At 39.4% G+C, this 15,159-nt stretch overlaps 3 protein-coding genes across 3 annotated transcripts in view; 2 read left to right on the top strand and 1 right to left on the bottom strand.

Moving 5' to 3' along the window:
- Positions 1 to 15,159, top strand: part of LOC117959202 (placenta-specific gene 8 protein-like) — a gene marked incomplete at its 3' end in the record, with an annotated part of 28,505 nt that overhangs the window by 6,096 nt on the left and 7,250 nt on the right. The window lies entirely within an intron of this gene.
- cops4 (COP9 constitutive photomorphogenic homolog subunit 4 (Arabidopsis)) lies at positions 425 to 4,058 on the bottom strand. The gene is made up of 9 exons (XM_034896138.1): positions 3,826 to 4,058; positions 3,222 to 3,301; positions 2,963 to 3,114; positions 2,740 to 2,843; positions 2,490 to 2,643; positions 2,200 to 2,350; positions 1,934 to 2,104; positions 1,172 to 1,287; positions 425 to 700 (listed from the first exon to the last, which is right to left on the bottom strand). Exons 1-9 carry the CDS (start codon positions 3,897 to 3,899, stop codon positions 440 to 442), a joined length of 1,263 nt encoding a protein of 420 aa, XP_034752029.1. The 5' UTR covers positions 3,900 to 4,058; the 3' UTR covers positions 425 to 439.
- lin54 (lin-54 DREAM MuvB core complex component) overlaps positions 5,358 to 15,159 on the top strand; it is a 12,073-nt gene continuing 2,271 nt past the window's right edge. Inside the window, exons 1-10 of the mRNA XM_034896099.1 lie at positions 5,358 to 5,493; positions 7,701 to 8,476; positions 10,562 to 10,673; positions 10,803 to 10,933; positions 12,065 to 12,220; positions 13,176 to 13,377; positions 13,469 to 13,542; positions 13,639 to 13,833; positions 13,928 to 14,019; positions 14,942 to 15,013. Coding sequence (XP_034751990.1) covers positions 7,721 to 8,476; positions 10,562 to 10,673; positions 10,803 to 10,933; positions 12,065 to 12,220; positions 13,176 to 13,377; positions 13,469 to 13,542; positions 13,639 to 13,833; positions 13,928 to 14,019; positions 14,942 to 15,013 — 1,790 coding nt within the window. The 5' untranslated portion in view covers positions 5,358 to 5,493; positions 7,701 to 7,720. The remainder of the gene's footprint in view (positions 5,494 to 7,700; positions 8,477 to 10,561; positions 10,674 to 10,802; positions 10,934 to 12,064; positions 12,221 to 13,175; positions 13,378 to 13,468; positions 13,543 to 13,638; positions 13,834 to 13,927; positions 14,020 to 14,941; positions 15,014 to 15,159) is intronic.

Raw genomic sequence — 15,159 nt, forward strand, 5'->3', positions numbered from 1 at the left:
TTTGGAAAATGGCTGCAATGAAACAAAGAGTGAAAAATTTAAAGGGGTCTGAATACTTTCCGTACCCACTGTATCAGTATTACATTGATATTGATGTATGAGATTACATATCATCCTACATTTTGAATATCGTACTAACGTGATATGACAAGTCTTTTTTTGTTTTAAAAGCTGCACTACAGTTAAGTGATGTACTTTTCTGAATTTACCAGACTTACTAGCATATACTATAAGGCGCTTCCATCAGAAGTGAATACACCTCCAAGATAAGAGTATCTATCACAATGCTGATCTCCATCAGTGCCCACAAGTACCCAGAATTTTGTTCTTTTGTCACCGCCAATGTGCCATTAATGCTACAACAGCCTTTTCAATTACTTTTGGTTTTGGTTTCCAAAATGACAGTGTCAGCCATTAGCATTAAAACATTAAGTCTAATTTAATCTTGTCTACCTTTTTGTTGTAGCATTCTTATTAATGTTCCTACAAAAACTACAACAAAAAAACTAAAAAATCTACAACTTATTTTCCCATTGTGGGCAATATTATGTTTGCATTTGTGTTGTGTGGACTTTCTATCTATCACATGTAAAAACACACTGGCTGTCAACTCACTCTCGAAGTGTACAATGCTGTCTATCTGGTCGATGAAGCCATTCATGCGACCTTCAGTGATCATCTGGGAAGCGATTTTCTCAGCCTAAAAGACAATCAAAGGAAGCAAAACATCTTAATATCACATTTCCCAGTGATGCAAATATCAAGGTAAAAGGGATATTTCATACAAGCAGTTTGTATTCTAACAAATTTCCCCACAGAGCTTTGAGCTCTCTTTCAAAACAGTGGCTTTTGAAATGCATACAATGCATATTTCTCTAGAAATTCAGCAAGTAAACATTATACTATGAATGTTTTGGTTAAAAATGTTATGCAGTGTATTTGAATGCATCACAAATAAATACCTAGACTTTGATAATGTTTACACAAATGAAACTAATTCTTGGAGCAAAAGCCAGATTGAGTACAGACATCAATACAAGTATTAAATATTAAAATGTACAGTATATTAAATACATTGTACATTTACACATATTGAAATTATTTCATAGTGATTGCAGAAAAAGCTAAAAAAAAACACACATACTGGATGTTAATCAAAGCGATGTGTCACCTTTGCAGGGGGGATTTCCAGCAGTGCTCCTAGTTCTTCAAACGTGATGTTGTTGTAGAGTTTGCTAGCAGACAGGAGGTTGTGTTCAATCACAGCTCTGTCAAGGATGCTGGAACCTGCAAGAGAGAGAACACACAACTTAAATTACATTCCAGTTTAGTACTTTCGAAGGATTGAAGTTGCTAGAATACGTGCCCCAGTACTTCATAACATAGAACAAACACCACATCCTCAGCATTCAAGGCATAAAACATGACACAAAAAAATCACTTCCAAAAGCTCAATCTGTGCTCCATTACCGCTGCAATAAAACAAGAAACATGGGCCTTCATTCACTAATAGCATATGTCTCTACAATATTCTAAGCAGCATACAAAAAAGTGTGTAGTACTGTAGTTTCTCTAGACACGATACACTGCATGGCACGCAGGACTCATGCAGCCTACTGAGCAAATATATCAGCTATCACTAGTGATGAACAAATGAAGCTTTGTGAACCAGTGTCTTTACTTTCTGATCCCACTAGATGGCGCTCTCTGCTTAACAAAGTGTTGAGAATACATAGAATAGCAATGGCTTAGGCATTTCTCTTCAAACCAAGAGTGCCATCTAGTAGGCTCATAAAATAAAGACACTGGTTCACAAAGCTTAATTTGGCCATCACTAGCTATCACCAGTTGAGGAAGACGTAGTACAAATAAGAACATTTTGCCCCATTGCCTATCCAACAACCAGCAGCTCAAGCCAATTATCTCCACTCACCATCCGCTGTGGTGGCTTTCTGGTGAGGCATCAGCATGGCAGCAAACTCCTGCAGCTGGTTTCCTCTGATAATACGGTCCAGGTACATCTTCTCCAGAATACCATAGGCAGCCAGCTGCTGACAGCGCTCATCCTTAAAGAGAGTGGCCAACATACGGGAACGCTGTTGGCCTAAAAATAAGCAATATGTTTTGTATGAGACACAGTTGTTTTTACCTAGATTGTCTTTGAAAACGTAAACCTCAGCACAAAAGTCTTGGTGGTACCTGCAGAGGCCAGTATAGTGCAGTTTAGGGCATGTTTCAGTGCCTCCAGACGTTCGGTCTCATGGACAATGGACTTATAAGACAGCTCGTTGTATCTTTGTGCAGCTTCGATGAACTTCCTCCTGAAGTCGAGGACTCTGGCATAGCACACCTAAAAAGTAAAACGGCATGAAACACTGATCCAAGCAACTACAGACATAGTTTACTGTACAGTCCCAATCATGTTATATACAAACAAGCACTGACAAATGCAAATCTCAGAGTCATGCAGATACAACATACACACGTACCTTATAGTGTATCTGCAGCTGTTCATTAGAGGACTCGTTCTGAAGCAATGACGCTCTGTTGATGTAGGCCTCTGCCTGCACTGGATCATCATCCTCTAAGTAGAGACGGGCAATTTTCAGGTATGTATCCAACTTATAGTCAACATTGTATTGCCTAAAGAAGGAAATAAAAACAGGTTGTGAAGACCTTCAGTGGAAATATCACAATCGTTAACAGGTCAGAACATCAATCGGCTAGTAGCGTACTTACTTCTGTCCTGTTTCCAAGGGAATACCAACTAAAACCTGCGCAGCATTTCTCCAGTCTCCCTCCTTTTCATAAATGGTTGCTAAGTGCTGTCTGATTGAGGCTACCTGAGGACGAGTAAGAACATAATTTACATGCTTTTAAATGAGAATAATGATGTTTAACTGACTAAATGATCAACAACAAACACCTAAGTAGGGATATGAGGGAGTGTGAGGGCATTTACCTGTTCCTCAAAGGAGATGACCCTCGGCTGAATCTTTTCCAAGGTGAAGTGATACACTGCTTTAGCTGTGGCGTCGGGCAGGTTGGGCAGATGTGTGCAGAAATCCGTGAGCAGTTGTCTCGAGATGACAAGACTGACATTTTCATTAACCACTGTAAAAGAAACATAGGAATGAGGAGGTAAGGTGTCCTGTCTACAGCCGAATGTACTATGCATGTAGAATATACTGAGGAGCTAAAAGAGTACAGGAGCAGCATACTTGCTTCGACAAAGGCCTTCAAGGATTCCAGTTGGTCTGCATCTGTAAACTGAATGGCCTTCTCCAAAATTTGTCGATATCTAGAAAAGACTTTACAGGTTAGAAACTACATCGCTGTTTAAAATGGAGGTTGATACAACGGAAATTAAACAGACTGAGATGTAGAAATGTGAAGTTTCAGTCCAAATGTGCGCTGCCTAGGAAGTAATTGATACACTTGCATGTCAATAATGCTATGCTAGTTAACTGTGTAGCTACTAGCTAGTAAACAGTAGCTGGATGATAGTACAATATATAACGGTACCATCCTTATTAAACTCGCCGCTTTTGTGTCGCTTGAACGTGGTGTTACACTTTAAATGAAAATTTGTAAAATAAAATTAAGTTTGACAGACCGTTACAAACAATTAACGTTTACCAGCTAGCTAGGTAAACGGTTGAATGGCTAATGTAGCTAGGTAGCTAAGGTTAGCTTAGCCTGGTCTGTCACAGCCAAGTCATTGCTAGCTAACAGCTACCTTGGCGCTTACTTTCTAAATTTGGAAAAGCATATTGCGTCTATATGCGACTAATCTGTTTTTTTTTTATAATAAACGATACATACTTGGCAGCCAGATCTTTATGAGATCCAGTTGAATTCATCAGCTGTGCAAGCTCCTGCCTCACGTCGGTCGCCATTGTCGCCTGTCGAAGGGTCAACAACTCCGGCTTCCGCTGCCAAGAGCGGCGCGAGCCTTCCGGTGTCCGGGTCCCGCAGAGCGCGGAGCTCGGTCGGTCCTCCAACCGAACAACCGAACAACCGACGGAAGGGAGGTAAAGTCCTGCATTCACAACTTGACTTACCGTAAAGTACAAACGTATTACTAGTATCAACATCTACTTGGAGGTACAAAAGTAAATGTACTCATTGTGCAGAATTGTCGATTTATGAATAATAATAATAATAATAATACATTTTATTTATAATGCACTTTTCATCAATAGATCTCAAAGTGCTACAGGTAAAAAAGAGAAAAATAAAACAAAAAAGAAAGAATACAAAAAGAAAATAATCCTATTCTTAGAAGAGAGGATAAAAAACATCTAAAGGGGACCAAAGGTTGTGTATGTTATATTGCTGAATTATAATAAGATGTGCATTACCGTGCACATCATTTTTAATATTGCAGCTGGTAAAGGAGGAGCTAATTTTACAATATATCTTGCTGGGTATAAAAATGTATTATCATATATTATTTAATTGTATATATTCTGACTGCAGAGGAACTAGTAACACATTTTGTCAAATATATGGAATGAAAAAGCAATTCTTGACTCTTTATAAAACGGAAATACTCAAATAAAAAACAAGTACCTCAAAATTATACTTAATAAGTAGCCTACAGTACTTGAGTAAATGTATTTAGTTGAATTCACCAGGGGCCCTTGTAGCAAAACTATGGTATTTGTTTTAATAAAAACAAAAAAATTTAAATCAAATGTAAGTTCAAATCACAATACAACCCTGATTGTACAAATAATATTTAGAATTTAGATATGCTTCTAATTTAAAAATGGTTTCTTTCCTTCTTATCTGTTTATTTTTGTGTTGCAATATTTGTAGAATTTACTTCAACTACTTAAGCTAATTAAGATTTAGTTTTGTATTCAATTTAGTACAATCACATTTTTATTTAATGTATGTTGATCTTCAGACAGTGTGTAGGCCTATGTTGTTATTCTCTGTATAATAGATAGATAGATAGATAGATAGATAGATAGATAGATAGATAGATAGATAGATAGATAGATAGATAGATAGATAGATATTTATTGATACCAAAATAATACATACAATATACATGAAATAATAATAATAATAATAACAAAATATAAGAAAAAATATTTAAATATATACAAGATGGGAAAAACAAAATATATATATATATATATATATAAATAATATTGGTGGCCCTGTGTACTTGTATTTGTTTAGAGCTTTGCATTTTAATGTCATTAGTTGCTATGTTAATAAATGCATAGTTTTGCCTAAATAAGCATACAAAAATTACTAAATTTGTGTTTTTTAAACGCTTCCGTAAAAAAAAGCATCATATTGTTGGTGAAGCTGTGCTGTACCTTTAAGAACATACGTAACCGTGACGTAGCACGCGGAGGGCGTGGTCTACTTGTGAAATGTCAGGGAGGAATGGCGCTCGGCGCGGTATTTTGAACAATCGCCTTTTCCTTTCCTCGTTTTATCTGGAAACATTGCCCAGCGTCAGAATCTTGGGTAAGCGTTACTACGTATTGGCCCATTCCAGGTTTGGCTACACTGAATCCAGTAGAAAGCCGCGCACTAGAGGAGTGTGCTCAATGTTGAGATATAATGTTGTGCTAGCTAGCTTGGGTTAGCAAGCTCAGCAAGTTTGCTAGTACAGTTGTCCTGCCCGCTGGTCTGGTTTGATGAAGCTGATTTATGAAGATGATAGCCATGGTTGAACACAAATGAAGAGCACAGGGGACAGGATATTCCCTGGAACTGATCCATTACAGCATTATGTGTACTGATAGAAAGTTTGGTGTGTACTAAAAGACAATTTAATGACATATATGCTGCTATAACCATGCTATGTTACTGCGTCCGCTAAAAAAAACAAGTACAAAACAAACACTGAGACGCCTATTGCGAGTTGTTTAATGGGGTAGCTAGTACTTTATATCCATAATACCATACACACACACAAACGATCCCTTCTGTGATTACTAAAAACATTACACAAGCACAAGTTAACGTTATCCGTTAACATAATACTAGTAAAGCTCATATCATATCATCCCTAACGTTATACCATTACACGTATTATACAGTATACTGTGCAGTTTGGCATTAATAATTTAGCACACCCTGTACCGTACTGATTACATCTGACGTTATTCTGGTTTAGACACGGATCGTGTAAGTGTGTCTTGACTGGGTCAAAAATAGGATTTAAACGTGTAATTTATAACTGGTTAGGCCAAGCTAGCGTCTCAAATAGCCTATAAAACACAGGCTAAACATGTCGTTCGGTTACCTATAGATTCATATGTGCAAATGTATGAAGTGCATTGTCGGACCAACATGTTCTGATTCAGATGGATGTCACAAGTGACAGGAGGAATTACAGAAGGCTAGCATTGTTTACGTTGTCAGAGTCTGCTAAAATAGTTTGTTACTTGCTAAAAGCCCACAGTCACCAGCAAGAGTTGTCTTCAGCTGTCGTGTATTTTGGCTGTTATGTTTTGTTGTGGGCACGTTTTATTTAACTTATTGCAAAAAAATCAATATGTTCCCTCATTCTTAATAGCTCAGTGTTAGCCAGAGAGCTAACAGAGTTGATGACGAGGTAAAAATGGCGGATCTTTCGAAATCCAACCCCGGCCTGAAATAGTAACGCAGCCAGCAACCAGCTTGTCGCTTTTTTTTTTCTCACCCCTTTTCCCCCCAACTGGGACCACTTCTGTGGGTGTTTTTACGTAAATGAGTGCAGCTCAGTTTCCTTTGGTCCCTTCCATCCGACGGATGTGAAAACAAAAGAGCAGTTCGCAGTGTGTGAGTCCTTGGTTTGGGGTGGGCAGGGTTCAGATGTGCGTTTTTACTGGATTAATGTTGAGGAGAGTGCAGCAGGACAAAGATCCGCCTGAGATGATCGCTGCGGCCTAGCGAGCCCAGCATCAGCTGTCAGGCTGTGTCAAAAATGAGTGCAACTCAAACGTGACCCACGTACACCTCTCCATTGATTGTATCTCACGCGATAACTGAAAAATTAATAAACGGTCCCCTTGCGTAAAGTTTTCATACCGAGTTTTTATGCTGTGAATACGGCTAACTCGCTAGCTTTGTCTTGCTTGTTGATTTGTTTTTCTTGCAAAGCTTTTTGCAAGCACACTGCATTGTCGTCCAGGTATGCATATTAATTATGTAAAGAAATACACAAGAAATGAATAGTGCGTATTATGTAATGGTGAATCTTGTTTACTGCAATTAAATGCAATCACTAAGTGTAAATTAATCAACATATAGTTTGTGATAAGGAGCGTGCATCAGGCATCGTGATGCGTCTGGTACAGTAAATGCATATGTCTCCTAAATATGGTTAAAATAATTAATTTACTTTAAGGATTCAACATAAAGAACAGCTATTGTTTTTTTAAAGCTTCAAAACATGCAAGTGGCTGGTAGATTTTCCTCACTCACAAGCTATACAAATAATGGTAATCTATTGAGTGGCAGGTCAAATTTGAACATTAACCGGCTTTTTTTGCTGGTGGGTGAAAAAGCTGATTTTGAACTGTGTGTGTGTGTGTGTGTGTGTGTGTGTGTGTCACACCAACAAACTGTAAAATAATTAATTAATTAAAGGTATGCCTTCTTCTTCAATTTAAAAGTGTATCTTTGACACCTTTTTTACAGCCTCACTGAATGTATTTATTGTTTTGTTCCTTCTCGATTACCAGAGAGCTGAGACTTTGCCAGCATGGATGTGGTGTCGCCAGATCTCAACAGCATCCTTCCTGATGAGATCATGGATACCGAGGCCATAGAGGACATCCCTCACTCCCAACCCGACAGCACCTCGGTCCAGTCAGAGCCCAACGATGACGCGCCGGTCCCAATGGAAACGGACACACCCTTGACGTCAGAGAATTTGAACCTCTGTTCAAATGTCACTTCAACAGAACACACTCAGGCTCTCACCACCTCCACCGCCACAGACACCATGCTCAGCATCAGCTCTGGGAGTCAGCTTCCGAGTTCAATTTCCAGTACACCGTCATCCCTTTTTACCCTCAAACCAGGCATGGCTTCTTCCTTAGCCAATACCAAGACTACAGATAGTTTGACTGGGACTAGTATCTCCACAAGTGGATTACAGAAGTTAACGGCTCCGTTTACCATCTCTCCTGCAAACCACCAGTTCATTCTCAACAAGGTGGCCTCATCTCAAGCCACGGAAGCAGCAAAGTCTGCAGGTACTCAAACACAGGTCATCAAGCAGGAAGGACAAAAGCTTTTGGTTACAGCGATAGGAAAGTCAGGGCAACCGATAGTGCTGCAGTTACCCCACACAGGCAGCAAGCCTGGCATTTCACAGATGTCAGGAGACCCCAAATCTCATGCTCCACAGTTTAAAGTGGTGACTATAGGTGGGAGGTCGGAGCTGAAGCCAATGATGGGGAGTGCTGGCAACCAGGTGACCACATTACAGGCCCAGCAGCTGAAGACCTTACAGGTAACATTAATTATTTTGTGTTAAAGTGCCATATTTGAACAAATTGATGTTGATATTATTTGACAATTTAATTTTGTAAGGAATTTTGTGATTTTGTAAATGCCACATTTTAGTGTTAAATGAATATGCAAATTAAACAAACTAGAAAGCATTGTGATAAAAACATGACAGGCTTTTTCAGATTGGATTTCAGTTTTTCCCATCCAACAGCTGTTCCAACAAGCAACAAGAATGTGGCCTTTGATGCCCAAAAATAACGTTAAACATCAACTATTGAGAGAGCGAGAGATCCGAAAGGAAAAAAGCCAACTTATTTGCATCTGACTTTCTTACTCAAAGCACAGTTTGGGTGTTTGGAGAAGGGGGGGGGGGGGGGGGGGACACACGAAAACTGTCTGTCTGGCGTATCAGTCAGGTTGAAATCAATCAACTAATCCATGTTTACTTTTTTAATTTTGGCAATATGCCACATAGAGTTTTTTTTAGATGATGAACAAAAGACAAAACTATCTATATTTTGATACATGCAGAAAGCTGTACAAATCCTGTAGACAAGAGTTGGACAGTCAAGTTCAGAAATATATTAAAACAAAGCAATATTGGTGATTTTTCTCAGAGCTTAAACCTGAGAATATGGGAATTAAGTTCAAAATGAACACATTCAATGAGTCAAAATGAATTGTCCTTAATACTGTGTTCTGAATTGTGCTAAAGGGTCTTTGACTATTAGTGTAGAGTTCTGTTTCCATGTGTTTTTTTCAGGGCACAAATACACAAAGATGGACATACTGACCCATTTTTTTTGACATTTTATAGACCAAACAACCAATCAATTATTGGAGAATAATAAACAGATTATTGAAATAAAAAGAATCCTTAGTTGTGGCTCTATTGTAAATATTAAAAGAGGGGCTATTTGAGTCACATTCATTTGCCTAGATATCATAAATCTTGAGTCAAAGCCGTTTGACCGCAAACCGTGGCGGCCATGAGTATCCCACGCCATAAATATTCATTAATCTCCTTTAAAGTAGAATTTAGCGATGCATTGATCAAATACACTTGTGCTGATACGATCAAGTTCATTATGATTCCTTTAGTGGATCAAATATTAACCACAGATGTAAATTAAATAGTGTTTCTTAGTCACTGGAGTCATATCATTAAAATCTGCACAAGCCTAAAGGTGCTCTAAGCGATGTTGGGTGACATCACTTCTTGTTGACGTTCCTAGTATTTTCCAACAAAAGGAGAATAGTTTGCCCGTCCCTCTAAGCTCTCAGATTCCAACTTCTTAAACTCTCTCTAGTTTCTTCTCTCCTCTGTGACCGGTAACTGAACATCTTTGGAAAGCACTGATCGACATCTTCTTCTGACATTATATAGACCAAACTCAGTGAAGTATGCATGTTCAAATCAACATTATGAAAGAAAACAAAACAAAACAAGCTAGAAGATACTAGTAACAGTGATTTCCTATTAGAGCCTGACCAATATATCGGTGGGCCGAAATTATTGGCCGATGTTGGGTATTTCCCGATCTATCAGAATTGGCATTTATAATGGTTGATAAAAAAAAAGAGTATACATTCATCAGAATAATTTATGAATATTTAAAGATAAAAAACAGATGGTTAATAAGTGTTGGCATTGCATAGTCTGTCCACCAGAGGGCGCTCTAAACCGTCCTTGTTGGCAACACAGTTTTTTTTTTGTTATTGTGTTTTTGTCCAAAGGACTTTACATTTCATATCTTAAGTTTGTATTTCTATACATTTTATTTATTAAACCTTTAATATATTTTGATGTTCCTCTGTTCTGTTGTGACAATAAAACAAAGTATTATATTAATTTAGTGAGAATTCATAAATAACTACAAATAACGTAAGGGAAATCTATTTGTTTTGTAACGCGTTTCTGGATTTATTTATTTTTTTAATTTATATATCAGAATATTGGACTTTTAAATAACCACATATTTGTAGTCAGGCTCTATTCCCTGTACATGAATGTCTTTATTTGAAAACTGCTGATGTTAAGCTGTGAATGTGTGAATAGAATCTATCTTTCTGAACATCTTCGCAGATTGCTAAGAAAACGCCGACATCCTCAGCTGCGCCGATCAAGTTTATCATCACAAAAACCGTTAACAGCAAAGGTCTAAGTCCTCAGACAACAGTGTCTCCTGTTATCGCAGGTAAGTTCATAGACATTAAGGCTTGTTCTGTCAGTAACGTCAAGACTGCACAGTTTTGAATGCTTTTCTAATGCCCTTTCTGTAGTAGTAAAGACATGTTTTCTCAAATCTTGTTCCATGTGTCCGTAGGACGGGCCCTCACACAGAATTCCCCGGGGATGCCCCCGAGGACGATCACGCTGTCTGAGTCCCTCAGCTCTAGTATACAAAGCATCGCCGGCAAAAAGATTGCCATTTCACCCCTTAAGACTCCCAGCAAGGTAAAATATATAAAGGATTAAGTTTCACTTTCTTTCCTGCTATGTTGGTTTAGTGTTTTGTACATAGTGTAATAAATTAATTCAAATGGTGGCAAACACAGGCTCGTTGGAGATGGGTCGGGTCTGCGCTGAATTTATTGGCACGCAATGCATGCCGGTTAGCTTTGTGTCCGACTTGATCCCGAGTTTGCTCGGACGTCATGCACCCGTAGGCGACGATATCCTCACGAGATCAAGGCGGTCGCAGTTTTTGAAAAGCAGGCAGAACAGTTCCTTCTCACCGACTGCAAGACCGAGGCGGACCCAGAGCATGCTGGGAAACGCCGTCCTCTTTCTGTAAAACTTTGACACTTTTTGTTTTTGAACTGGAGGGGTTTTAATTGCTATTAGTCAGATTTTTAAAGGCTCATTCTGTACAAAACACGTGTGGCTGATAGTGACGTTTAGAAAGTCAAAGAGCCTAAATCTGTTTTTAGATCAGGGATCACATACAGTGCAACATCAGCAACAGATCACATGTAGAGCATTTTGACAGTCATATAATATAAAGAACTTGGATTTAGCATACAAGCTCCTATATGGGTCTGATAACATTTTATTAAATCTGAATCGGGCCTATCAGGAGGTGAGTGTTCGTGTGACTTCCTGTTTGGCCTGAAGGCGGCTGGAAACTGACCCGACTTCACCGCAACTTTTTGTTATCGCACCCGGCTGCTGCTTCCTGCTTTCGTCTCCTTTACAGGCAAGGCACAGCTCATCTCAAGCCCATTTTGACCTGAAAGCACAGGTGTCATGAATAACCTTAACGATGTCAGGCAGCCATGGACACACCTACATGGAACACAGCAATTATCAATGTTATTATTTACACCTGTGTTTGCCAGGGCAACACATCCACTTAAGGCTCCATTTCAGCAGTGGTCTTTGTCGGCATTGGTTCTTGTCAGCTTGAAAACTAAATTAGCAGTCACCTCCAACTTTATGCATTACAACACCCAAATGTTAAGGTTTATTGACATGTGTCGGCCAAATATTAATATTACGAGAGACTATTATAATATGGATGTATATTTTGATGAGGTCAGTAGTTGGGACTGACCAGGCTGCTTTCCCGTTGTGTGTGTCTGCCAGGTGACGGTGGTATCTGTGGCTTCCCCGACCTCCAACGCCACTCAGAAGTCCGTGGCGCTGCCGGTCAATGTAGCACTTGGCCAGCAGATCCTCACAGTCCAACAGTCCACGTCTGCATCTCCAGTCAAGGGGGCCACCAGCCAAAACACAGCGCAGGTAAGATCCAGCTGGTCGCAGTTTGTCAACTGGAATTTGAAGCAATGCGGTGTGTGAGGATACTTATTTGATAACTGCTCCTGCGTTGCCATGCCACGGTCACCTCTGATGTAGGAAAGACGGCACACAGTCTGTTATCCCAGAACCAGCAGTGTGTCACAACATAAGTGTGTGTTAAGAAGTAGAAATGAAAATAACTTGATTAATCTGTCAATACAAAATCTGGTCTTAAAAAGGCTGGGCAAAGGTTGTCTTCACATTGCTTGTTTTATATATTCAGACCATTACAGGGCAACAAATCTCAGCACGAGATGGCGGATCTAGAGATAATTTGGCTTAAATGATTGATTGTTTTGTCAATCGATTGCCTAATTGTATTGCCTCTACTTGTTTAGTATCGCCTCTACTTCATTATCAGCCGTGAACGCGGTGCCACCCTAGGGCTAATACACTTAACTAAAGGCCTTGCACCATAAAGCAGCATAATGAAGCATGTAAGTGAAAAAACACAGATTCATCTGTTTGTTTGTAGCCGTTAAATTGGATTTCACTCAAGTCTCCTCTGACGGTTGTCCTCTGCTTTGTGTGCATTACCATTGACTGTGATGCATGGTGCAACGTGTTTAAAAAAAAAAGAAGGTTTTATTACATTAATTTTAAATGGATAACAATATCAAGATATAAAACTGAAATTGCTTCTATACTGTTTGCATTATTTGAATCTTCTTTTGTGTTCAAAGTCACACAACTTTATATTTTGCACTCATGGCTGAAGGAGGCAGAGCTAAGGAAGCCTGGCTCAAGGTGGCTTCATTTAAGTGAAAATCTGTCCCAATGTACTTTGATGTTTTTTTTAGATTTAACCTGACTTGTGCATGCTGTCATGCAACGTTTATTTGTCTCTTCAGTTGTTTGGCCTTAAAGCTCTGCCTCCTGTACCTGAATGCCTTTTCAGAATATTAAACAAGTGCAGTCAGTGGCCGTGGGCGGAGTCGGCGGCTCTCAGTTCAAGACCATCATCCCACTGACCAGCCAGCCCAATGTGCAGCAGATTCAGGTTCCAGGGAGCAGGTTTCACTACGTCCGCCTCGTCACAGCCACCACAGCGAGCAGCACGGGACAGCCCAGTGGTCCCAGCACCAGCTCTTTACAGACAGGTGACACTTTAATAGTTGTTTCTGGTAACAAACCTACATGGCACTTGTGGAAGTTCTTCTGTAGGGATTTATGCTTCTTAATGTCCCACAGCTAAACCTATGGTGGTCAGTACCGGAGCAGTCAGGATGTCTGTCCCCATCGTCCCAGCACAGACCGTCAAACAGGTAACTTTGGTGTTCTGGAAGGGCTGCGTGTGTTTATTCGAACGGAGATTATTTGTGTGTCTCTTGAGCTGTATTCATGGTTTGTATTCCCTGTAGATGGCACCTAAACCCTTAACATCAGCAGCCGTAGTAACCACCACTCAGACCCAGCAACGCCTCATCATGCCTGCAACTCCACTGCCCCAGATCCAGCCCAACTTCACCAACCTCCCCCCCGGCACCGTTCTGGCCCCAGCTCCAGGAGGCGGGAACGTCGGCTATGCAGTCGTGCCAGCACAATATGTCACACAGGTTAGGGGTGGTTTTGTGGTTTTTGTTTTAATTCCATACTCTTTGATATGTGTATTTTAAACTCGTGTTGTGTTATCTGCTCCTCCTCCTGTAGCTCCAGCAGGCCCCATTTGTGACCCTGGCCAGCAGCTCTGGGTTCCCCCAGTCCACTGCTATCCAGACTCAGGCCAGATTGCCATTCAATGGGTAAGGAGGGACATGAAGGCAGCTCTTAGAAGATGTGGAACAGACTAAATAAATCCTTTTTATCTTTTTTTGTTTTTCAATAAAATGAAAACTACATGAGAAATGGTAGTGTGGGCTAGTATAGAAATAGGCTTAATGGAAAAAGTCCATGCTTACGATAAAAAAAGATACAATATTGTTTTTTTAATAGTCGTCGGTGTATCAACAGGCGTAATAAAAGAAAATATCAGAAGACAACTGCACTTTAAAATGGAACTATCATTCTTTATTTAGTGGTGCTGTTTATATAGTTATAGATAATTATAAGTGTTGAGAAAAACTTCTCTTTTTCTTTTAAACGCAGAATACTGAAACAAGCAGAAACAAGTACACTTTGATATGCGTTTATTTATTGCGAGTAATAAATTCAACAAAGTTATTGCATACATTCCTCCTCCTGTGTTGTGCAGCACTATTTGAAATAGTTTGTATTTTCCAAAAGTAACTAACTATGCTTAAAAAGTGCCCTTCGTAATCTCTAATGTGACAGTATAGTTATGTTAATTATTGAATGATGTCTACATTTTGGGAGAGGTGAAGTGCAATGAAACCTGTCTGTTTGCTGTAAATGTAACAGTCAGACAGGGTCTTTCATTTGATTTCAAGCCTTTAATATTGGACCCACGTGGTTCAGAATTTAATGAACACATTTTACTAAATACAATGAGGAAAAAGAAATGTTTTCATAAGATAAATCTATCTGTTCCCGTTCTGTTCCTGTCCCTTTTTGAAACAAGCGTATATCAAAATACCCAACATATATTCATCAGGACGACTTGACTGATCATTCCTAAAACTTTTCCATTTCCAGAGTTTTTCTTGCTTTGTTGAATGTGCTTTGATTTAATTTGAATCTTAAGTAGTATTGTTAATTGGCTTCCAGCTTGTCGACAGCAGAATCAACTTCAAGACCGAGGAAACCGTGCAACTGCACCAAGTCGCAGTGTCTCAAACTGTAAGTGACTGTGGTTTAGACCCGTTTACAGTTTACTTTCCTAGTCTTGTATCTCTTTGACGTAAGTGTTTGGATATACAGTGGGTACGGAAAGTATTCAGACCCCTTTAAATTTTTCACTCTTTGTTTCATTGCAGCCATTTTCC

This window comes from Etheostoma cragini, chromosome 16 (assembly GCF_013103735.1).
Source record: "Etheostoma cragini isolate CJK2018 chromosome 16, CSU_Ecrag_1.0, whole genome shotgun sequence".
Taxonomy (NCBI): Eukaryota; Metazoa; Chordata; class Actinopteri; order Perciformes; family Percidae; genus Etheostoma; species Etheostoma cragini.

Bases quoted from the DNA above. Each gene is read 5' to 3' on its own strand.
- cops4 (XM_034896138.1), bottom strand. From the start codon at position 3,899: ATGGCGACCGACGTGAGGCAGGAGCTTGCACAGCTGATGAATTCAACT. The intron at 3,302-3,825 runs GTATGTATCGTT...AGTCTTTTCTAG, and splicing joins CATAAAGATCTGGCTGCCAA to ATATCGACAAATTTTGGAGA. The intron at 3,115-3,221 runs GTATGCTGCTCC...TTTCTTTTACAG, and splicing joins GAAGGCCTTTGTCGAAGCAA to TGGTTAATGAAAATGTCAGT.